This window comes from Neolamprologus brichardi, chromosome 7 (genome assembly GCF_056152115.1).
Source record: "Neolamprologus brichardi isolate AB-2024 chromosome 7, ASM5615211v1, whole genome shotgun sequence".
Taxonomy (NCBI): Eukaryota; Metazoa; Chordata; class Actinopteri; order Cichliformes; family Cichlidae; genus Neolamprologus; species Neolamprologus brichardi.
Window position 1 is genome coordinate 68,038,329 of NC_142110.1, and position 22,329 is coordinate 68,060,657.

The 22,329-nt window shown below is 43.6% G+C and overlaps 1 protein-coding gene across 1 annotated transcript in view; it reads right to left on the reverse strand.

Moving 5' to 3' along the window:
- The window catches only part of LOC102782872 (neuronal acetylcholine receptor subunit alpha-7-like), a 58,674-nt gene that overhangs the window by 15,091 nt on the left and 21,254 nt on the right, over positions 1–22,329 (reverse strand). Inside the window, exons 5-8 of the mRNA XM_087844233.1 lie at positions 17,097–17,206; positions 13,435–13,514; positions 11,102–11,269; positions 3,427–3,621 (exon numbers count right to left, since the gene is read on the reverse strand). Coding sequence (XP_087700359.1) covers positions 3,427–3,621; positions 11,102–11,269; positions 13,435–13,514; positions 17,097–17,206 — 553 coding nt within the window. The remainder of the gene's footprint in view (positions 1–3,426; positions 3,622–11,101; positions 11,270–13,434; positions 13,515–17,096; positions 17,207–22,329) is intronic.

Here is a 22,329-nt window from a genome sequence, read left to right on the forward strand (position 1 = left end):
TCAGAAATCTCTCGTTTCTGCTCTGATGTGAGGCCTTCAGAAAGCTTCACCTGAACACCATCATCTCACACCTGCAGAGCACTTTACTTCTTGTGATTTTCTCTTGGAGTCATACCGTGTTTGCTGGATCTCCTTCTGTGAGTGTTTTTGTGGCGACTGAAGGTCGTGTTAGTGTGATAGAAACCCCCCGGTCATTTCAGGCATCTCGCGGGACGTTACAGGAGAACTCCACAGCGACAGTCTCTCTCTGGGGGATAGATCCATGGTGCACGACCTTGTGGGTGTCAGGAAAAACGAAGAGCACGCTTCTGGTTTCATTTGTCAGTTTAAGTGCTGCTTTCAACAGAAAGCTTTAACAACAGACGCAGCCCTCATAAGCGGTGACCCTCCGGTTCGGTTCACACCAACGAGGCAAACTGGATCTGATGACATACATCGCTTCAAAGAAGGAACACACGCATGTAAAGGAAGCACTCCAAACGTGCGGCTATCCTAAATGGGCGTTCTTAAAGTCAGCAAAGAGGCACAGAAAAGAAGATCAGACACCAGCGAGGGAGGATAAGAAGGACAGACGCAACAACATCGTCATCCCCTATGTAGCCGGTGTATCAGAGAAACTCAGGAGGGTTTTCTCCAAGCATGACATCCCGGTGTACTTCAGACCCAGCAACACACTCAGACAAAAACTGGTTCACCCGAAAGACAAAACGCCAAAACACAGACTTAACAATGTGGTGTATGCCGTACAGTGCAGCGAGGAATGCCCAGACCTCTACATCGGAGAGACCAAACAGCCACTTCACAAGCGCATGGCACAACACAGAAGAGCCACCTCCACAGGACAAGATTCAGCTGTCCATCTGCATCTAAAGGTCAAAGGTCACTCTTTGAGGATGCCAATGTTCAGATTTTGGACAGAGAGGACAGATGGTTTGAAAGAGGAGTGAAAGAAGCATCTACGTCCACTGTGAGCGACCATCTTTGAACAGAGGAGGTGGTTTACGACACCAACTCTCTGCCATCTATAATCCAGTTTTGAGTTCCCTCCCCAGACGCCTTAACGCCCACTCACATCCTGGGCCATCTGACCTCAGGAATCACATGATAAGGTGGGGCCAGGTTTCACAATGAGCTCACCCGAAACTCTGGCTGATTGGGACCCACACCCAGTTTCACACCTTGGCTCAGGCGATTAGAGGATCATCAGGGGGTCCTTTTGTCCCTCTGTGGGGGGAAACTCCCACTAGGTTTATATCTGGGACTCTCCACCATTTGACCTTAGAACTGAAGAAGCTTCTCGGATGAAGGTGAAACGTCTTCAAGTAACTTAAAGAAGTCCAGACGCTTTTCTTTGCAAGCTCCTTTGACTACGATGACCTGGATGACTGAGAACCTTCACAGACAAACATCGCTTCAAGTGTTTCATGTCCTCCTGTGCTGACATCCTTCTTTCCTTATCGTTCAATCAATGATTTAACGCGCAGATTTCCAGAGAGAAGCTCAGGTATGATTTTTGTCCCTTAACTTTACTCATAAACAATCCTCCAGTTATAGTTCTAGTGTTGGGACTGAGCGGCGTCTGTCTTTAACCCTTTAAGACCTACCATAGAACCAAGTCCGCCAGAGCTTATATTATATGTTTACATGCTGTGGAGCCATTTTTGGGAGCATTTCAAGTTGCTGTACATCAATACAACCATTATAGCCTAAATTTTAATAATATGTCTGCATTAAGTGCATAGTAATTACATAAATTGCAAAAAAGTGCAATAAACTACAAAAAATAGATTTTTTTAACATATATTTCTAGTTAGAGAAATTTAAGAGGCTTATCCCTCAAAACTGTAAATACAAAAAAGTTGCACAAAATAGTTTCCCACCACAGGAAATTTATTTTGAGTGTCTTCATAGTTTTATTTTTGAAATACACCAATTTTTATACACTGCAGGAAAAACGAAAATAAATATTATAATGCAAATTTGCAAAAAAGCAGCATATGCATCAAAATAAACTATTTCCAGCAGTGCAATATGAGTCCTAAGCATCCCAGAAACCACACAGAAAGTCATAAAGTCAAACATAACTTTTAAAAACACCAGTATAGGCTCATGAGGCCCTGATGGTAAAAAACTACATTTCTGCAAAATGAAGTCACTTCCGGTTTCGGGCAGGTCATGGCGGACATGCGATAGTTCGTGCTGATGGACGTAGGAAGAGTTATGAACAGCTGATCGGATCGGCAAAGCGTGTTTCTGGAATATTATGTTTTTGTTGCTGCAAGCGCTTTTTATGCAGTGTTTGCAAAGTTATATGTGGAAGGAAACTGTGACCGAGGACAAGCTGATGGCATAAGATGTAAGTACAACTCCTCCGGTTTCATATGCAAAAAAAATTATTGCGCTAGCTCACGTGGTTGCAGAGCTACCGGGATTTAAAAATAGTTACGCAAAACAGAGCGTGCTGCTCTGACCGGTTTTAAAGGGTTAAAGAAAGGTCCATGCAACATGTTCACAATAGAAGAAGGTGAATATCAGGTGGATGTGAACAGAATTAGCGGGCGACTCTCTTTTGTCAGGTAATCGCTGTTCCAGGTGGGCCACTTCAGCGAGAGTATAATGGACCCGACTGTGCAAAAGTTATATTTATAGAATATGTGCCTCGGGTTATTTCACAGAGTTTATCTTTCTACACAGGATGTTTAATTGTGACATCATTTTCTGACTGGTGCAAATTTCAGCAAAACGTCGAACTGAAGGTCAAACAGCAGAACATCTTCTCTCACCCCAACCAATCACAGCAGATGGCCCCGCCCCTCCCTGAGCCTGGTTCTGCTGGAGGTTTCTTCCTGTTAAAAGGGAGTTTTTCCTTCCCACTGTCGCCAAAGTGCTGCTCATAGGGGGTCATATGATTGTTGGGTTTTTCTCTGTATCTATGAAGCGCCTTGAGGCGACTTTTGTTGTGATTTGGCGCTATATAAATAAAATTGAATTGAATTGAAAATCTTACAGGTAACGACCTCGAATGAAAACATTTACATCTATATTCCAGTGATGTATTCTTTCAGATCAGAGCACATTTCTGTGCCTTTGTGTGACTCGATGTTTTGGGCTTTTCTCCATCCTGCTCTGTTTCCTGTACCTGCCTGAAAGCCTTCGTGTTGGACTCTTCCTGCTGCTCTGCTCACAATAAGCTGGAAGCATTTCTGTGTCTGAAACCAGCTGTGAGTCTGTTTCTGCTTCTTCCTGTTTAAAATGACTTTTCCACCCTGCTGCCGCCCGGCGCTGCTCATTTGGTTTTTCTCTGTAATCTTGTGCCTTTGCCTCTGTTCACACTGAACTCTCACAGTGTGTGAATTTTACTAGTCTGTAAAGTCTTTGAGGAATCGGAGTAACTGTCATCACCGATAAAGAGAGCTGAGCGCTCACCCAGGGAGATCTTCTCTCCGGAGTCGGCGGGCAGCAGGAAGACGAGGAGGGCGAGGGTGGAGATGAGGACACAGGGGATGAGGAGGTTGAGCCCGTAGTAGAGCGTCCTCCTCCTCATCACCACGGTGAAGGTCACGTCAGGGTACGGCTCCTTACAGCAGTCGTAGAAACGCTCGTTCCTCCGCCCAGGAACCTCTGTGCACAAACAGGAAAACACCGACGTCAAAGAAACCATGAACCTCGTTCCTCTGAGGGGAAAATGATCTGCTGCCCCTCTAACATCAACATGTCTTTGAATTTAAACCTATGACAAAAATATTACACTGGAGATGATAAAATAACTTGTTTATCTATAATCATGAAGCCAACAGTTTAATGCTAAAATTACCGTAATTATCGGGCTATAAGCCGCTACTTTTTGCACAAGCTTTGAAGCCTGCGGCTTTTAGTCAGGTGCGGCTTTTCTATGGATCGTCCATGATTTTTGTGATATCGTAAGATGATTTGTTTTGTTTGTTCCGCTGTTGTACGGCACTACGTTGCCTGGTGGAAGGGCATGTGAGTATCGGGGTTCAAGAGTGGTATGTTGGTCACATGTCCGTCCGCCAGGCAACGTAGTGCCGTACGAAGTAGCGCGAAAAACAAACTTCAAAGTAGCGCTACACGTTCAGCGGGAGGCGTGGATGATGAGCGGCGATAAACTTGCGAAAAGCAAGTTATGCTCAACTCCACCAGTGGATTCTGACAGCGTGGAAAAGTGTGAAAACATCCACGATCACCAACGGATTTCGAAGGGCTGGACTGCTGCATGATGGAGACACCGCCACGGCCCTTCAGAGGGTGTTCGACTCCGACACTGACAACGAGGATTTGTTTGGTTTTGAAAGTGACAACGAAGGAGAGAAGCGGAGAGTGGAGGACGAAGCCATCCTGAGCCTGTTCGTATCCGACACTGGAGAAGAGGACTTTGGTGGTTTTAGTGCGCAGGAAGAAGAGAAAGATGGTGAATGACTGACTTTTCTTCTTGTTAAAGCCGTGTCACTGCACCTGAGTCTAAAAGGTAGAATCTATATTTTTCTGGTGTGCTGTAGGTTATTGTTATGTACTACATTTGTTACTTGTTTATGAAGCACAGTACATGTTTCGTACTTGTAATTACCGCTACTTGTACATATACCTAAAAAGTTATGCAAATATGTACCCATAACTTGTTTTTCAAAATATTAATAAAGTGATGTGTCTCCAAACAGCCATCTCTTTCCTGACAATTCGCTTTGTGCATATTCTCTTACATATGATAAGTCAACATTGAAACACCTGCGGCTTTTAGTCAGGTGTGCTTTGTAGTCCGGGAAATACGGTAAATCATTTTTGTATCCACGTTTTTAAAAATGTAGCTTTTTACAAAAAAGCAGAAAAATTCAAATGCTTTGATGATGTATTTCAATAAGTGCATTTACAGAATAAGAAACATCATTAAAACAGTTTCTCACAGGCTTCAGAGATATTTGTGTTTTCTTGTTTTTATCCCAGGTGATCTAATAAATGTGTTAATGTCCCGTTTCTGGCTCATTGAACGCAGCGTTTTGGTCTCTGTCACGCATCAGTTTAGTTACTTGTGTCTTCGTCCTCTGTGCTCCTCTCTGTGTGTCTCTGTTTGTGTGTCTGGGTTTTCCCCATTTAGCTCCCATGTTCCCGTCCTCGTGTTTATCCCACGCCTCCTCGATCCCGTCCTCTGGATGTGTCCCATAGCTGTTTCCACCTCTCATGGATCCCGGTATCCCGGTTCTGACATAAACGGTAGTAACCAGACCGGAAAGCAGCGCACATTTTGGTGCTTTATTTTCCTGAGCTGTGACACACTTTAGATTCTAGCCAATCATTTTACGTTTCCGAGGATAGTAGGCGGGTCCAGGTACGTACGTTCTTTTAGAGCAGAGCTACAGATTAAAAATGCCCAAGGTGAAGCGGTCAAAGTCTGGCTGTACTTCACAGCAAAAGATGCAAACTCAGCAGCTGCAACAAGTGCTTTAAGCTGATACTGTGATACTGTCAAAGGAGGTAACACCTCAAATCTGATGAAACACCTGGCGACGCATAGCGTTTTTTTTAAAAGCCGAGAAATGCGCCGTATTTGATAGCTTGCTGCGAGACCTCACACCGAGCACATCTACTGCGGGTGTGGTGCCTGTTATCGGACCCGGAGTTAGCAACATCCCCCAAAAACCCGAAGAGGAGAGTCCTGGCCCCTAGCCCTGCCAGTGTAGCAGAAATGATGAGGATGATGATGCAGCAGCAGCCGTTCTTCTCTGCGTGAGTAGCTTAATGTTGTTCGTGTGTAATTTACGTTGAGTAGGCTAACCACGTTATTACATTAATGCATGTAAGGTGAACTAGCAAACATCATCATAGCTACATGCGGCTGTCTTCTTGTTTGATGGCAGATACTCCCTTCACCCTGGACAAAAAGGCTAAAATGACCAAAGAAAAAGTGGAAAACAGTTAAACATGAGAGGTTTTTGGACAAAGTTTGTGTTTTTTCCATTGTTTAAGCTGCTTCCAGCCAAGAGTGATACCATATATGCCCCATAGCTGCAGAAAAGGCTAACATTGTTATCTTTTTACAAAAAAACAGCTGAACATGAGAGGTTTTTGGACCAATTTTGTGTTCTCCATTCTTTAAGCACCGGCACCGTTTCAAAAGTACCGGTTTGGCACCGGTATCAGATAAAACCTAAACGATACCCATCCTTAGTAACGAGGTCTCCTCAGGGTTTATCACTGGAACACTGGAAATATTAAAAAAAATAATGAATTAAAAAAGAGCACATGACGTGACGGCCTCACAACAACAGCTTCTACTCCTCCCTCTGGATCCTCAGAAAGCTAAACCATGACTCAATGCACTAATCCACCGAAGACGTCCTCCCTCTTTGGGATAAACGTCAGAAAAGTGTAAAAAAATCAATCATAAAAGTTGTGGCTGCTTTACTCTGATTGGACTGAGCTGTACCGGGCACATGCTACGATATTATTGTGATTATTAATTTATTTATGTTAATGCTGAGTATTATAATGTGCAAGTTAGTAACACTGCAACACTGCGATCAACAGTAAGTGTGCAACACCTTCAAGCTCTGCCCACCCGTTTTGTTTCGCAGACGTAAGGAGGACAGCGTCCTGGTTTTACTCGTGTGGCGGAGCCGTTAGCTCGCGCTGAATCATCGAGCCGACGGTGGTCAGCGTCTGAGATGAGCCGTCATATTATTCCCAGAATACTTTATTTAATAAGACATTGATATCTGGTGTCGCTGCATTGGTACTGTGTACTGTGCTGTAGCCCTTCCTTCACTTCCTCCTCGTCCTTTTCTGCTTTTAGGTTCATCTCTGGAGGAAGTGGCAGATAAAAACTGGCGCGCAGTACGCCTGGCTGCGTTTCATTTGCCTATACATCGCAAACATTGCTCACTACATTGGTTTTAATCTCAGCTAGGTGATGGAGGAGAGCAAATGGGAAACATAATGGTGGACTTTTCAATTAAGTTCCCTCTCAACGGCCCATTGGCTGAGCAGGAAGCCTCCACGGAGGCCGGCATTCACCCTCAGCTATCTCTCTCTTCAGTTTGTACCGAACAGAAGCTCTGAGGCTCCCCTGAGACTCACTCTGCAAACAGCTGTGACAGAGGACAGAGACGCTGCTGGATCACCTGCAGAAACAACAGCAGAGACAGAGCTCTGGACCAGAGGTCACCGAACAGACATGACAGCATCACTCAGGTCACCTGACATCAGATTGCCTTCATATTGACTGTATTCACTGTCGGGTCTCAGTCACACGTGAAAAAGCCGACAGGCGTGCAGCGCAGACCCCGCCCTCGGGGTTTTGACAAATGTGACGAGATTTGTTAAATTATTTTTAAACACATTTGAGGCGTGATCGAAAACTTAAAATAAAAACTCCAGTGTGATGATCAAGCTGACCAGATCCCAACAAACTAAATGTGTAGAAGTAAATTTATGTCATTTGATACACAAAGAGGTGTTTATGAGGTTATAAACACCTGGATAACCTGGAGGAGAGGCTGCTGGTGACGTTCTATAGAGCCACCATAGAGAGCATCCTAACGTACGGCATAACAACATGGTATGCAGGGTGCTCAGTTGCAGACAGGAAAGGACTGCAGAGGGTCATCAACACAGCCCAGAAGATCACTGGCTGCTCTCTGCCCAGCCTGGAGGCCATTGCAAACTCCCGATACCTCAGCAGAGCTGGCAACATCATTAAGGACTACTCTCACCCCAGTAATCAACTGTTTGAACTTTTACCGTCAGGCCGACGGTACAGGTCACATAAAACCAGGACAAACAGATTCAGGGATAGCTTCTTTCCCAGAGCTATCACCGTAGTAAATAAGCACAAAACAATTAAACCTGCTTAACTATACCATACTTGCCATTGTCATTATATTATGCTGCTATCCTGTATATATTGTACTTATTATTGTCTGAGTACTACGGTTGTTATTGTCTGAGTACTACGGTTGTTATTGTCTGAGTACTTCGGTTGTTTTATTGTACTTTTTATATTTTACATTTATATTTATTTTGCATTTTGCACCAAGGGAGTGGCACTCCAATTTCGTTGTACTTTGTACAATGACAATAAAGGCTATTCTATTCTATTCTATTCTATTCTAGAGCTGCTGATGTTCCATATGGTGCTCACATGTTCTGATATTTACATGTGTACGCTCAGAGCAGTAACAAGTATGAGTTGAATATTCCGAGTTGGTTTTCCTGCATCTATCATTGGAGCTGACTCCTGACGGCGCTGTCACTTGGTGTTCGCTCGCTCTGTGGTAGAGTATCACTTCCTGTTCCTGCTCAAACACAGTGGTGTTTCTGAGTAGCTTGTTTGCTTAGCAATTTAATTAAAAACTTTTAACTACATTCTTTTTTCACAGTATAATCTTCACGTGCTTCATCCGAAGCACACTTTCTGTGTACTCACTACCTAATTTATAGCCAAAGTATTCACTCACTGTCTCTGTACTGTTTCGCTAGCTTAGCTTAGCTCGTAGCCGACTCGTTAGCACCATGGCTACTTCACCTGTCCCTCCTGCACTTTCTTGCTCATTGTGTCAGATGTTTAGTTACTCCTCGGCCTCCTTTAGCAGTAATGATATCTGTAACAAATGTAGCATATTTGCAGCTCTGGAGGCTAGGATTACTGATCTGGAGACTCGGCTTTGCACCCTGCTCTCACCCGTAGCTAGCCAGGCCCCTGTAGCTGGTGCAGCCGAAGATAGCGTAGGCCCCGCTAGCTGTTCCCCGGCAGACCCCGAGCAGCTGGGGAAAGAGGGCGGCTGGGTAACGGTGAGGAGGAAGCATAGTCCTAAACAGAAGCCCCAGGTACACCACCAACCCGTTCATGTGTCTAACCGTTTTTCCCCACTCGGCGACACACCTGCCGGGGGTCAAACTCTGGTAATTGGTGATTCTGTTCTCAGACATGTGAAGCTAGAGACACCGGCAACCATAGTCAATTGTCTTCCAGGGGCCAGAGCAGGCGACATTGAAGGAAATTTAAAACTGCTGGCTAAGGGTAAACGTAAATTCAGTAAAATCATAATTCACGTCGGCAGTAATGACACCCGGTTACGCCAATCGGAGGTCACTAAAATCAATATTGAATCGGTGTGTAACTTTGCCAAAACAATGTTGGACTCTGTAGTTTTCTCTGGTCCCCTCCCCAATCAGACCAGGTCCTTCAACGCACATATTAAACAAATATGTAAGACTGCTTTCTTCCATTTGCACAACATCTCTAAAGTTAGAAATATCCTGTCTCAGAGTGACGCTGAAAAGCTAGTTCATGCATTTATTACTTCCAGGCTGGACTACTGCAATTCATTATTATCAGGAAGTCCACCCCAACCAATCACAGCAGATGGCCCCGCCCCTCCCTGAGCCTGGTTCTGCTGGAGGTTTCTTCCTGTTAAAAGGGAGTTTTTCCTTCCCACTGTTGCCAAAGTGCTGCTCATAGGGGGTCATATGATTGTTGGGCTTTTCTCTGTATCTATGAAGCGCCTTGAGGCGACTTTTGTTGTGATTTGGCGCTATATAAATAAAATTGAATTGAATCCGAGTATAGGATTTCCAGGCTTCTGAGTGGGCAGTGAAGTACCATGAGGGCCATAAACAGGAAGTGTTTTTGTTGTTGTTGAGGCGTGCAGAGAGTAAAGCTGCTGCTGAGACAGTTATTGTCTCCATCTAATAGTTCAGAGAGATTCACATAACGAACCCTGACGTTAAACCTGGCTGATGCTCCGAACACCTGAAGGACGCGTTTTATTTCAAAGTACACTAGAGGAAGCCCCGCCTTCCCCCAATAACCTCTAAAACTGTTACCTTTTGTTGGAGCTGATGCTTTGTAATCAGTTGTCTTCAGTAGAAATGAGTCCATCAGCTGAGCTGCAGATGTCCTGAAACACCAAGGAGCTCTCTGAGCATCCCACTGCGGTTACTAGAAGGTTCCTGCTCTTCACTGTAGCTGCTTTTCTCTCATTTATGGTAATTATTTTACTGCATTTCACAAAAATCTGCAAAGACCTGCAAATTTCCACCTCATGTGACCCATCGACCGTTCTCTGGTGGCTGTGGTGACTTTCAAAAACTGTTATCCTGTTTTCTTTGTCCCACGTGTTCACACAACACTGTGAATTAAAGAGGGACTCCTGCTCACCCACTGGAGAAGTACGAGCACCTAAAAACAGGAGCTGTGCTGGAAGGCGTCCAAGCAGGACATGAAGCGTTTGGTCAAATATCATGTGAGTCACAATATTCAACAGACTGGAGCTTTGGGTCTGAAACTAAAGGACTTCACACAACTTCTCGGCCTCTTCCTTGGTTTTCCTTGGAATGCTTTGTGTACGGATCAAAGAGGCAGCAGGAGGAGGCTGCAGGCGAGACAAAGACATGCATTTGTAAACCTGCACGCAGGCAGTCACGCAGCTTAAAACCTGAAACTGTGTCATCTGTTCAGGAGGAACCGGGACTCCCCACGTGCAGAGTGATGGATAAAATAATACAATGTCAATCAGTGCTCGTGTGTGACCTGGTGTGTTGTGAGTAAAAATGAGCCAATGCAGCGGAGGCTCTGCTTCAGGGTCATCGAGCTGCCTGCCCTTCAGGCCGCCGCGCTCGGAGGAGGATTTAATTACCAACGCGTTAATGCTGGATGGGAGCGCCGATACGAAACCCTGATCCTCCGCAGCAGACAGCCGGTGGAGACACGCTGTCGCTGGCAGGAGGAAGATCCTGGATGTAAACTAATTAAAACAACTTGTCTGCGTTGCCCCGAACCTGCTGCTGTCTCAGTGGGAATCCTGCCGTGAAATGAGCTCAAAAAGTTTTATCCTCCAGCTGCTGTTAGATCAGGACTGCTGGGAGCCGCGGAAACATCTGACCGAGGCTGTTTGCTTTAGGTTCGTGCATCAAAGAGGCCTGATGGGGAAACATATCAGCAGACGTCTATCAGGACAGGACGGGTCTTTGTTAGTCTGCTTTAGGTTTGGTCTGTGCTCGGTTTGTCTGACAGGACCCGAGACAGACGGTGTCCAAAGCCACGCGAGCGCTGTTGTTCTACATGTGTGAAGATGCCGATGCGTCTTACCCACGAGGTCCCACTCTCCGTTGGCGATGTATCCGGTGATGTCAGCCTCAATCATCTGCAGGTCCAGAGACCAGCCGCCGTACGTCCACGAGCCAAACTTGAGGTCACAGCGCTGCACGTCGAAGGGAAACCAGCGGACGTCGATGTAACAGGTGCTCTTAAATATTCCTGAAGCAGAGACGGACATTCAGACGAGTGCTGTTACTGGTGTTAGTGGTGGACAGCTGTTACTGTGCTCGAGGGGAAAGAAAGAGGGGGACGGTGAGGACAGCTGAGATTACAGTTTGTATTTGACACAAAATCTATTTCAAATCACACAAAGCAGCAACGAGGTCTCCGGACAAAGAGGGAAACGCAGGAACGACAGAGACGGCAGCATATGTGAGCGCAGACACAGAGAAGACGAGCTGTGAAGACAAACCTCACCCACTGATTGATTTTACAGATGCAGAGACCAGAAAGCAATAAAAGGAAGTTAAACAGGAAAAGCAGCGCAGCCTCCCTCGGAGAATCACATTGTTGCTGTTTGCTTGGCATTAACTCCGCGTGGATGAGCTGGAAAAAGATGAATGTTTAATGATCCCCGGGGAGGAATCAGGACGCCGCCGCAGCACGAGCTGACACCTACAGTGAGGAAGAAACACCATTAAATATACAGAACACCTGAGGGTAAGACCCGGGGTAAAACACGGGGCAAATATGGATTAGATTATTTTACAGGGCAGCAGGCTGGAGCTGGAGGTGCTCTGAAAGGTTTTTACAGCATGTAGAAAATTCCTGTTCATTTATTTATTCTTTAATTTCTCAAGTTTGAGTCACACGTCCACAGTAACAAGAGGTTTGATTGGGGGAGTAAAGGTGAGGCTGTCAGGCGTGCTGGTGGAAGCGCCGCGCTGCTTCACTGCTACATTAGACCGAGTGGATGGAATGAAGCAGGAGGACTGCCCGCAAATTCTTCTCAAATTTTAGTTTCACATTGTGATCCTGCAGGTTTGCTCCAGGACACTCCAGCAGGACTGTGGTCTCCAAACAGCTGTTACTGATTTCTGATTGGATGATGGCTTTCCTTTCTGCTTCTGGATCATTACAGTTCAGCTTTAAATCATTTGCAGATGCATATTGTTTGTCTTTTACTGTAAAGCATCAGTTTTTCTCATTTCACGGTGCTCTTTGTGACTGAATCTGTCACGTCCGGTGTGGCAGACGTGTAGAGTTGTAGAAAGGACCCAAAAGGCGGCAGCTCTGGTGCAGGTGAGTATTTATTTACAGGAGTGGGTACAAACAGCAATGGTGGGAAAACCTAAACTGGGCAGAGCTAAGAAAACAAACCTGAACGATGATGAAGAGGAGGTCCGGGGAAATACATACGGAGAGACGCAGGGAGACCGAGGGAAAACAACACAGACGAACCAGCAACGACTATGACAGAAGACACAACTTAAATACACTCAGAGAACACAGGGAGATTACACACAGGTGGGAGTGATTAACGTGACGAGACTAGGGAGGCAAACTGAAAACACTCACATAAGACGCAGACCTTCACAATAAAACAGGAACTTACACATGAAAGGACACAAACTAAGAAACGCAGACTTGATACAGGAACACACGGGCAGAACAGAGTAAACACTAAACAGAGGAAGAACAGAACCAACCATCACACTAATAGAAAACACAAAACGCTGGGTCAAAAGGACCCAGGACCATGACAGAATCAATTTAAAAACAGGGACAAACATCCCAGAATCATCTTTCAATCAGACAACGTGAGTCTCAGGCTGTGAATCACGACCATAACTCCTCCAGATGACCTCGGGACCTCATGTTGAAGCCCCCACCAACACACACACACACACACACACACACACACACACACACACACACACACACACACACACACACACACTTTGATAAAAATGCTTTTCACAGCCCTATTCACTCTTGCATATGTTATTTCTGGCTCAGTAAAAACATCAGTAGACGATGGTGACTAGCTCTATGAAATAGGAAGTAACAGAAAACCACTTTGATGTCCAGAGTTTAATTATCTGAATCAAACATCGGAGTTAAAATTGAAAATCCAGTCTGTGTGACGTCCTGCTGCCTCCACCATCACACTGTGAACAACAGTGAAAGACACAAAGGGAAGCATTTTATTTTTATTAAAAATATTCACCCTGAATTATGAAAGTAGATGGATGGAGAAGCTTCTTTATAAATCTGTAGTCACTTCAGCATCATTGAATAAGTAGAACCACAAACTCCTGTTAATGTTAAACAGCTGTGATTAGACGTGTAGTTGTTGTTGTTGGGAGGGGCTTGTGTGTTACCTGGCGGCAGGTACTGGCAGTAGCCTGTGGAGTTGACCAGGATGTTGGTGTGGAATGAAGCATCGAACCTTTCATCAGCGCTGTGGGCAGAGACAGATCACAGTCAGGGTCCATCAGCAGCTATGAGCGTTGAGCAAATCATAGTTTCATCAAGACGACAGCCGAACGCGCACACACGTGTTCTGCACATGTGCAGCCTCGGACACACAGACTGTGTATTTATACCTTCATTAGAAGCTCTTCACTGAAACACAAACCACATCTCCATTGAATAAAATTAATATTTCAATAATGTCCACTAATTCTTACAGACGTCGTCAGGGTTCATTTTACCTGCAGTGATGCTTATGAGCCGAAAAATATTATTATTAAATGACTTTATTGCTTCAGAACTTTCTCCTTTTTAATGTTTTGTTTACAAAAAATCCTCTTGTTAAATGTCCTTCCTGTCACTCTGTGTTCATCAGAGCTCAGCCCATGAGGAGCTCAGACTCTGGGAAGAAGCTCCAAACATGTCAGCTGTTCCTCGTCGGCGAGAGAAGCTCGCCGGGACGGCTCTGATGGCTGAAGAGAGAAATCTTTCAGGGCCTTCTGTGGAGGTTTTATTGTTGGAACTAATTGGAAGGAGAGCCCAGAGCAGACATAGAACATGCTGGTAGAATAAACCAATTGACCACAACAATAAAACCACCTGCCTAAATTGTGTAGGTCCTGCTCATAACCCAAAACACTCCTGACCCACAGGGGCGTGGACGTGGGCCTCGTGGACTGTCCAGTCTTTCAGGAACAGTTGAATAGTTGAATAATTTAAAGTCGGGGCGTGGAGCCGGCTTGGATCAGGCTTGTCCAATATCCGGTCTGTAAGTCTGGCGTCATTAGCCATTTCCAGGCCCAAACTCCGCTTCAGGTCCCAAAGCCAAACGATCACTGCGGCGTCACTGAGAGTTACATCTTTAATAAAATGATCAGCGTTGCTGATTTACCAGGTGTAACAATTAAGTTTAACATCCAGGCATCCATGAAAACAGGATTTATGAAGTTTAACAGAGTTAGAAGTTAGCAGGAAGTTAGCTCGCTAGTTTCCACCTAAAGATAATATAGCATGTTCTGATTGAGAGATTTTTGAAAAAATCATAACGTACAGCTCTGCTGTCACTTCCAACATAAATGAAGACAGAAAACTAAACAGCAGTGACGTTTGTAGGGTTACTGAAGTTGGGCTAGCTGCTATATAATGATGTGCTACGTGATCGCTAGCGACATAGCAATGTTAGCATAACATAAACACAGTGAAGTTGGAGGATGAATACTAACTGTTTTCCACTCGATAAAAGTTAACGCGAGGGTTCCTGATGGTTAGAGACAAATACAGTCACTAGCGACACAGCTATGTTAGCATAATATAAACAAGCTAACTTTTTTTCCACTCGATAAAAGTTAACGCGAGGGTTCTTGATGGTTAGAGACAAATACAGTCGCTAGCGACATAGCTATGTTAGCGTAATATAAACAAGCTAACTTTTTTTCCACTCGATAAAAGTTAACGTGAGGGTTCCTGATGGTTAGAGACAAATACAGTCGCTAGCTACACAGCTATGTTAGCGTAATATAAACAAGCTAACTTTTTTCCACTCGATAAAAGTTAACGCGAGGGTTCCTGATGGTTAGAGACAAATACAGTCGCTAGCGACACAGCTATGTTAGCATAATATAAAACAAGCTAACTTTGTTTCCACTCGATAAAAGTTAACGTGAGGGTTCTCAGTGGTCAGGAACAAATGCAATCGCATGGCAGGATGCTGTAAACGGACCAAACTTCAGTCAGGAGAACAACTGAGATAATCCATCCACAATACGAGGTTAGTCATTAATATACTGCTGCATGGGCTGGAGTTACATCGTAAGGGTTTAAAAACTGAGCTTTAAAATGAAGAGCAGTAATAAAAACCGAGAGAGGCTGACAGTGATCACTGACCGTTTTTAGGGGCTTTTTGAGATTAAATAGAACAAGATACCAAACATTACAACATGTTAAAAACACAACAGCCGTTTTAAACGCAGAGTAGTTTGGACCCAGAAGCAGGACTCATCAGATCATTACTTAAAGATTGGATAATGCTGATGCTTATTCAACTTTGGATCTGATGAGTTTAGAGGTGCGGCCAAAGATTTGGGCTCTTTGTCGAGTTTCTTTATCTGCTGCTGAAGATCAGTGTTTGGGTTGTTACTCAAAGTAATCTCTATTTGACATGTTACTTATTACTTTTCTCAAAAGTAACACAGTGCAGTCCTTTATTGCTATTTATTGATTTATTACCTTAACGACCCCGGAGTACACACAGTCTTCAGAAATATTTAGATGAATGGGATCTGTTAGTAACATCCCCGATGATTTTCCAGCAGACAATAGTTTGGGAACACGAGTCATCGCCCTGTCGGTGGTTTTGAGCGTTTGCGTGTCATTCTGTCAGGATGGCTGGAAGAGTTTTGTTCAGCGAGATCTCAAAGGTCAACTTAAAGATTTATTGGTGGAAAATTGACAAAAAGCTTTAAAACTTAGAAACTATGATTGTGCTGTGTATTGTCAACATATAGAAAGTACCATATGAAAATTCAAAATATCATGTGACCTTTGACTTTTCCTTCAAGGTCAGTAGATTGACCTGAAGGTCAAAGTGATAATAATGCTATACAGAGGTGTTTTTTACTGACATTGTTTGCATTGACAGCATATAGACAATGATACTGGTACATTTTAAATATCACTTTATAGTTTGCATCCAAGTATATAATGTTACATTTCACCTCTGACCTCTGAGCGAGCTGCCCGGGTGGAGGTCTGATAATTCACTGGTTTAAAACCACAACATTTTCAGTTTTTATGGATTTTTGATTGTACAGTCCCTCCTGCTGTGGGAGAACCGGAGCCATCTGCCAATAAAAGCTCAGATGCAGATGTATCAGCATCAATGAATGTGTCCAGCCAACATGTAATAAGACTGAAGTACAGCGATGCCAAGCTAAATGTTATAAGGTCTCATCCAACAGAAATGGCAGACAGGAAGTTTGCTGTAAAAGCGAACCCACTGGCTGATAATCATTCACCGTCAGGCTCTGGTCCTGTGAGCTGGGTCTGTCTCATTAAAACCAGCCGGGTCAATATTCCCTCTGACAACCACCCACCCCCTCCACTTCCAAGGATCAAACTTTGCAGCTCGGTTAATGAGCTGAAGCGCCACCAGCAGAGAGCCTCCCACAGCCCCGATGCTAACAGCGAGGTGTTCATGCTTACAGCAGAGAGCCTAACTTTAGCATCTGTAACAGGAGGGCTGACTCGGCAACAAAGAAATAAAACCTCAAACTGAGAGACGTCTTTGGCTTCCACCAGGAGACAAACTGATTTCTGGTTTATTGATTTCTTTCAGAAACTTTGCAAATCAACCAGAAGACGAACGATCGTGACGCTCCATCTCCGTTCTGACATTTTTCATGCTTGGGGCAGCTACACCAGGAAACTTTAGTCTGTACGTCCTGCTCTAAAGATCGGGTTAGAGGTTATCAGCTGTGCAGCTAACACACTGGGATACATTTATTCTGTGAGAACAAAGATGGAGTAATCTCTTCCCAGCTCCGTTACCGAGTGGTTCGGTTTGAACAGGTACCTGTTGTACAGCAGGATGTCGGGCCTCCAGATCTGGCTGTCGGGGAACCTGACGTTGGTCACGCCTGGATAGTCGGACTTGTTCCACTGCAGGTAGAAATCTGTCCAGTACTGCAAACACGCAGACAAAAACCCAATGTTACCAATGGACCGACCCACCTCGTACCCACATGTGTTTGTGTGGAGTCGCAGACTTTATTTGGCGCTCTGTGCATTCAGTGAGTCAGACTTCACATGAAGCTCATCCACGTCAACAGCAGTTATTTTTAGCCCCCTTCAAAAATCAGCCAGTATTGTAGTTTTCCTGCCATATGACCATAAAAGGCTCCAGTATGATGATGCTAACATTAACACGTGTTGGTTTCCATGCTGAAGAACGGAGCAACTTTGCAATAATATTATTTTAGATAATAATACATTTGTTTTTCAGATCAGCTGAGCTAACGTGTCCACTGCTGCAGGTTTATGACCTGTTTGTTTGGGTTTAAACATCATTTATGTTGTTGGCTAATGTTTCCTATTTTGGGGTCTTTCTTAAAAAAAAACTTGTATGCAAACATCGTTTGATGACATGAACACTCCACCGATGCTTAAAGTAACCGGGAACAGATTTATTAAGCGACTTTAAATAATCTTTAAATAAAAAACAGGAAACAGAAAAAAAAATCCAATCCACATGGACCAATCACACCTTCACAAATAAACCAGCTGACCAGTTGAGGTGGTGACGGTTAATTGGTTGAGCCACAGCCCAAATAGATTCTGGACTGAACCATTGCAGATTAAAAGGGGGAGAAAATAAATAAATCAATAAAATAAAAGCACGTCTTAAATAATAAGTTAAATAAGTTAAAATAAAAATAAACACGGTTTTCCACAAATTCAGTGTATTTTTGTGAAACCTGCAGAGGGAAATAAACAAATGATGGGCCAACAGTAAAATCACACAGATGTGATTCTTCTGTGTGATCAGCAGCAGCTGGCTCGTGTTTGCCTGACCTCCAAATCTCAGCTGGTGAAATCCAGATTACTCTGATGGATCTTATGTAACAGCCATTGTCAGCTCCGGGTGTTCGAGAGAGGACGGAGCGCCGCCAAGAATCGCCTCATTTGCATACTTGGCTCCCCGGCAGGCTCGGCCCTCGTTACGTTCTGCGGTCCGCGCTGACGGTTTGAGGCTGTGGTGACTGAAGGTCGCACACATCCCTCTTCATCTTGTTTACTTCCTGTCAGTGAGTTGAAATGTTTTTCCCGGAGGACTCCACTGAGAGCTGAACGGTTGCAGAGATATTTCCCCTCAAAAAGGCTCTGCTTTTGTAAACAAATCAACATGCAGGGCGCATCTGATGTTTGACAAAAACGTGACGCTGTGCATGTAATAAATTTTAAGTTATGACACAAGAAACATAAAAGTGTCGCTCCATTACCATTAATGTCCTCTCATCATCGTGTCTGTCAAAGAAATGTCATCACTTATTTTGTAAGCATCACGTCAGAGTAAAGCAGCCTCTGGTTGGACACATGATGGCGTGTATGGATAAACGCCCACAGGCTCAGTTACTGCTGCATCGCTGCAGATTTGTTCATCCGACAGATCAATAAAAGTCTCTAACAGTTAGACTTCACCAAATACACATTTCCAACAGTGTCATGGTGTAAAACGGGCTCTCTTCTCACTCTGTAATTACTCAGCATTATCAGGGATCACAGCTGGATTATCTTCTTCCTCACATTCACACCAACAACAAAGCTGCAGATCTCAGCTCTTTTATCCGGTGTTAAGTGATGCTGAGAGTTTGGATAATGGGGTTTGGTATTGTGTCACCCTGAGTGTTAAAAACAAGGCTGAGAATTCTTGTTCTTTGAATGTGGTCGTGCTCCCCTCGTTCTGCTTTTGTTATGACAGTAGTTTACATCATTACATCATAGGAAAGAGCAAACAGCTCGTTTGCTCCCATCTGATGTGGTGTTAAAGTGATATTTAGTTTCACCAGTAGGTGGCAGCAGCAAAAAGAAACACAGGCCAGCTATTGACCCTGTGCACGAGAAAATGCTAACTTCCTGGTTTGCGACTGGATGTGGGGTTGTGCATTTCCGGTAGCTTTACTTTGCAGTCAATCGCTACTGTAAAGATATACTGCAAAATCATGTCCAAAACTCGAAAACGTAAAGATGGCGTTAAGTTACAAAGAGCAGAAGGTGGGAACACTCACCACTGTTGTGTCATAAAAAATCTAATGATCAACTTTGACCGTTTAAAGAGTTTCGATCGATCAGTTGTTTACATCACTCAACACAAGCAGAACTGCAGCAGAAGACACATCGTCCACATTCAGAAGCACATCTCTGTATAGTGACTGGTCTCATGATTTAAACAGGCAAATGTTCAGCATTCAAACTACAGGTGAAGAAGAGTCAAACCAGATGTTTCCCCGTTATGTCGAGATCAGCTACCTTTCACCTCGCTGTTTCGCGGATTTTTGCATGCTTTTTTTTTTACGTCACCTTGTGTCCTGCGTCCTGATCGCTGCAGACGATCTCCTCCGTGACGTCTCTCCTGTACAGAATGCATCGATGCTAGCAGTGTGACCCTGAAGTGCAGTGCTGTATGTCCACGACGTCCACGAAACGTTTTGCACCGTCAAAAAATAAAATTGGCTACTTGATTTCACCTATCGCTGGTTATTTTTAGAACATAACACCTGCGATAAACGAGGGACAGCTGAGAAATATAACATTTGAATCCATTTTCTCTTTGCTCTGAGGCGCGGGGGAAATATCGACAAGTCGATGAACATCGTTTACAGATATATTGGGTGAATGCCCGAGACATCTATAGAAGTGTAAATCGCCGCTTGATTCATTCATCTGTTTTGGACCGTAAACCAGGCGCGAATAGGACACCGGAAACAAAGCTCCCCACACCGGAAGTAGCATATGCTAACGTGCACATAGTCAATTGTAATGGAAGCCATCATTAACCCAGAGCTGCTGTTTTACTGTGTTTCAGGTGAGAGCAGTAGATACATTTATGTAAAGTTGATACTTATTTAGTTATAAGTAAATAATGTAACCAAATAATGCAGGAGGCTAGCTAAACGATGTTAGCCTCCTGCATTAGACTTGCTCCATCAGAAATCAGCCAGTACATCTTGTGCTGTGTATCGTTTCCTGGTTTATTCTCCATCACTGTGACACCATCGTGCTGCTCGACTGTAACTGTCAGCAAAGCTGGAGAAACTGGGTCAAAGCGTCACAGACGCACCGAGCGTGTAAAGCAGCAAAGCTTAAAGGTGATTTTCAGCGTGTTTTTGAGACGTACGGAGCAAACAGAGAAGCCTAAATATTTTAGTTTTTACTAATTAAATATTAAGATTAATCCAATTAATTTTCCAGTTTGAGAGATTTGGTGATTTAGATCAGAGCGCTTTCATCCTTCAGTTTTCATTTCGCATATTAAATTCTTGCGGCTGTTGAAATATTAAAAGAGTTGGGATGACGTTTTACTTCTCAGCTTTCAGGAGGAATATGTTGACTCCATGAGGTTTGCTGAGATACGTAATAAAACACAACATTAACTCCTCGCTCCGTTAGCATTAGCATGGAAACCACTGAGACTACAACATGTGAGGAACTGCAGAACATGCCGAGGAAGCCGGTTTGATTCTGAGAGCTCACAGGTCATTTCAATGAGCAGGGAGGATGTTCAAAGCCTCCACAGCTTCACAAGTCAGAGCTGGATAAGACCAACAGAAACCTGCACAGTACAAAGGGAGAGGCCGACTGATCAATGAGATAAGGTTCAGAAAGAAAGAGAGAAATGCACACAGATGAATCCAGCAGCTCAGAGACGAGGCCGGAGATCACCGCTTTTATTCTGGAAGATTTCAGGGAGAATCTGGAACTCTGAAAGAGCCGCTGATTATTATAAGACCTCCACAAACACTTTAATTAATTGTTTCAACACGACTAAACGTGTAAAAGCTGCTGAAGAGCTGAAGGTGATCCTGTCGTCACCACAGGCGGATGTAAGCAGTAAAATTGTGAGGTAAATACAATATTTTAGATATTTTATTTTAATGGTTTAACTTCGAGCTGCTGTTATTTTATTTGATTATTTGCACTGACAACACTACAAGAAGAAGAATTTCATGTTTATTACACTCGCTGGCCACTTCATTAACCCTTTAAAACCTACAATAGAACCAAGGCCGCCAGAGCTTATATTATATGTTTACATGCTGTGGAGCCATTTTTGGGAGCATTTCAAGTTGCTATACATCAATACAACCATTATAGCCCAGATTTTAATAATATGTCTGCATTAAGTGCATAGTAATTACATAAATTGCAAAAAAGTGCAATAAACTACAAAAAAATTGAAAATGGTTTTTGTTTTTTTTAACATATATTTCTACTTGGAGAAATTTAAGAGGCTTATCCCTCAAAACTGTAAATACAAAAAAGTTGCAAAAAATAGTTTCCCACCACAGGAAATTTATTTTGAGTGTCTTCATAGTTTTATTTTTGAAATACACCAATTTTTATATACTGCAGGAAAAACGAAAAACATTCCTATGACGCAAATTTGCAAAGAAAACAGCATATGCTTTGTGTAACAGATGTAAAGCAGAAACAGGTTCGCTCCTTCATACCTTTTGGACATGCCCCAATCTTCATAACTATTGGGTGTCTATATTTAACACTCTGTCAGAGATGTATAACGTTAAATATGATCCCTCTGTTCTAACGGCTATCTTTGGGGTGATACCTCAAGACATCACTTTGCCAAAATACTATTCGAATTCTATTGCCTTTGCTTCACTTATCGCAAGGCGCCTTATACTTTTAAGATGGAAGCAGGAAGCTCCTCCCACACATGAACAGTGGCTTGCAGAGCTCATGAGGTTTTTACATTTAGAAAAGATGAGATATACACTGGCAGGTTCAACCACCAGATTTCTTAAGGCATGGCGACCATTCCTGATGTACATGGAAACGTTTAAAATGACCACCTTATCATGACCAGATGCCATATCTCTATATCACTATCATAGTTAACTGTACACGGAATGTCCCTTATACATTTTATTTTTATATTTGTTTGTTGTTGTTTGTTTGTTTTTTGTTGTTTTGTAGGGGTTTCTTTGGTTTGTTTGTTTGTTTTCCTTTTTTATTTCTGTTATCTTTTGGGGTATTGTAAATACTGAACAGCAAACTACTTTATGTTCAAT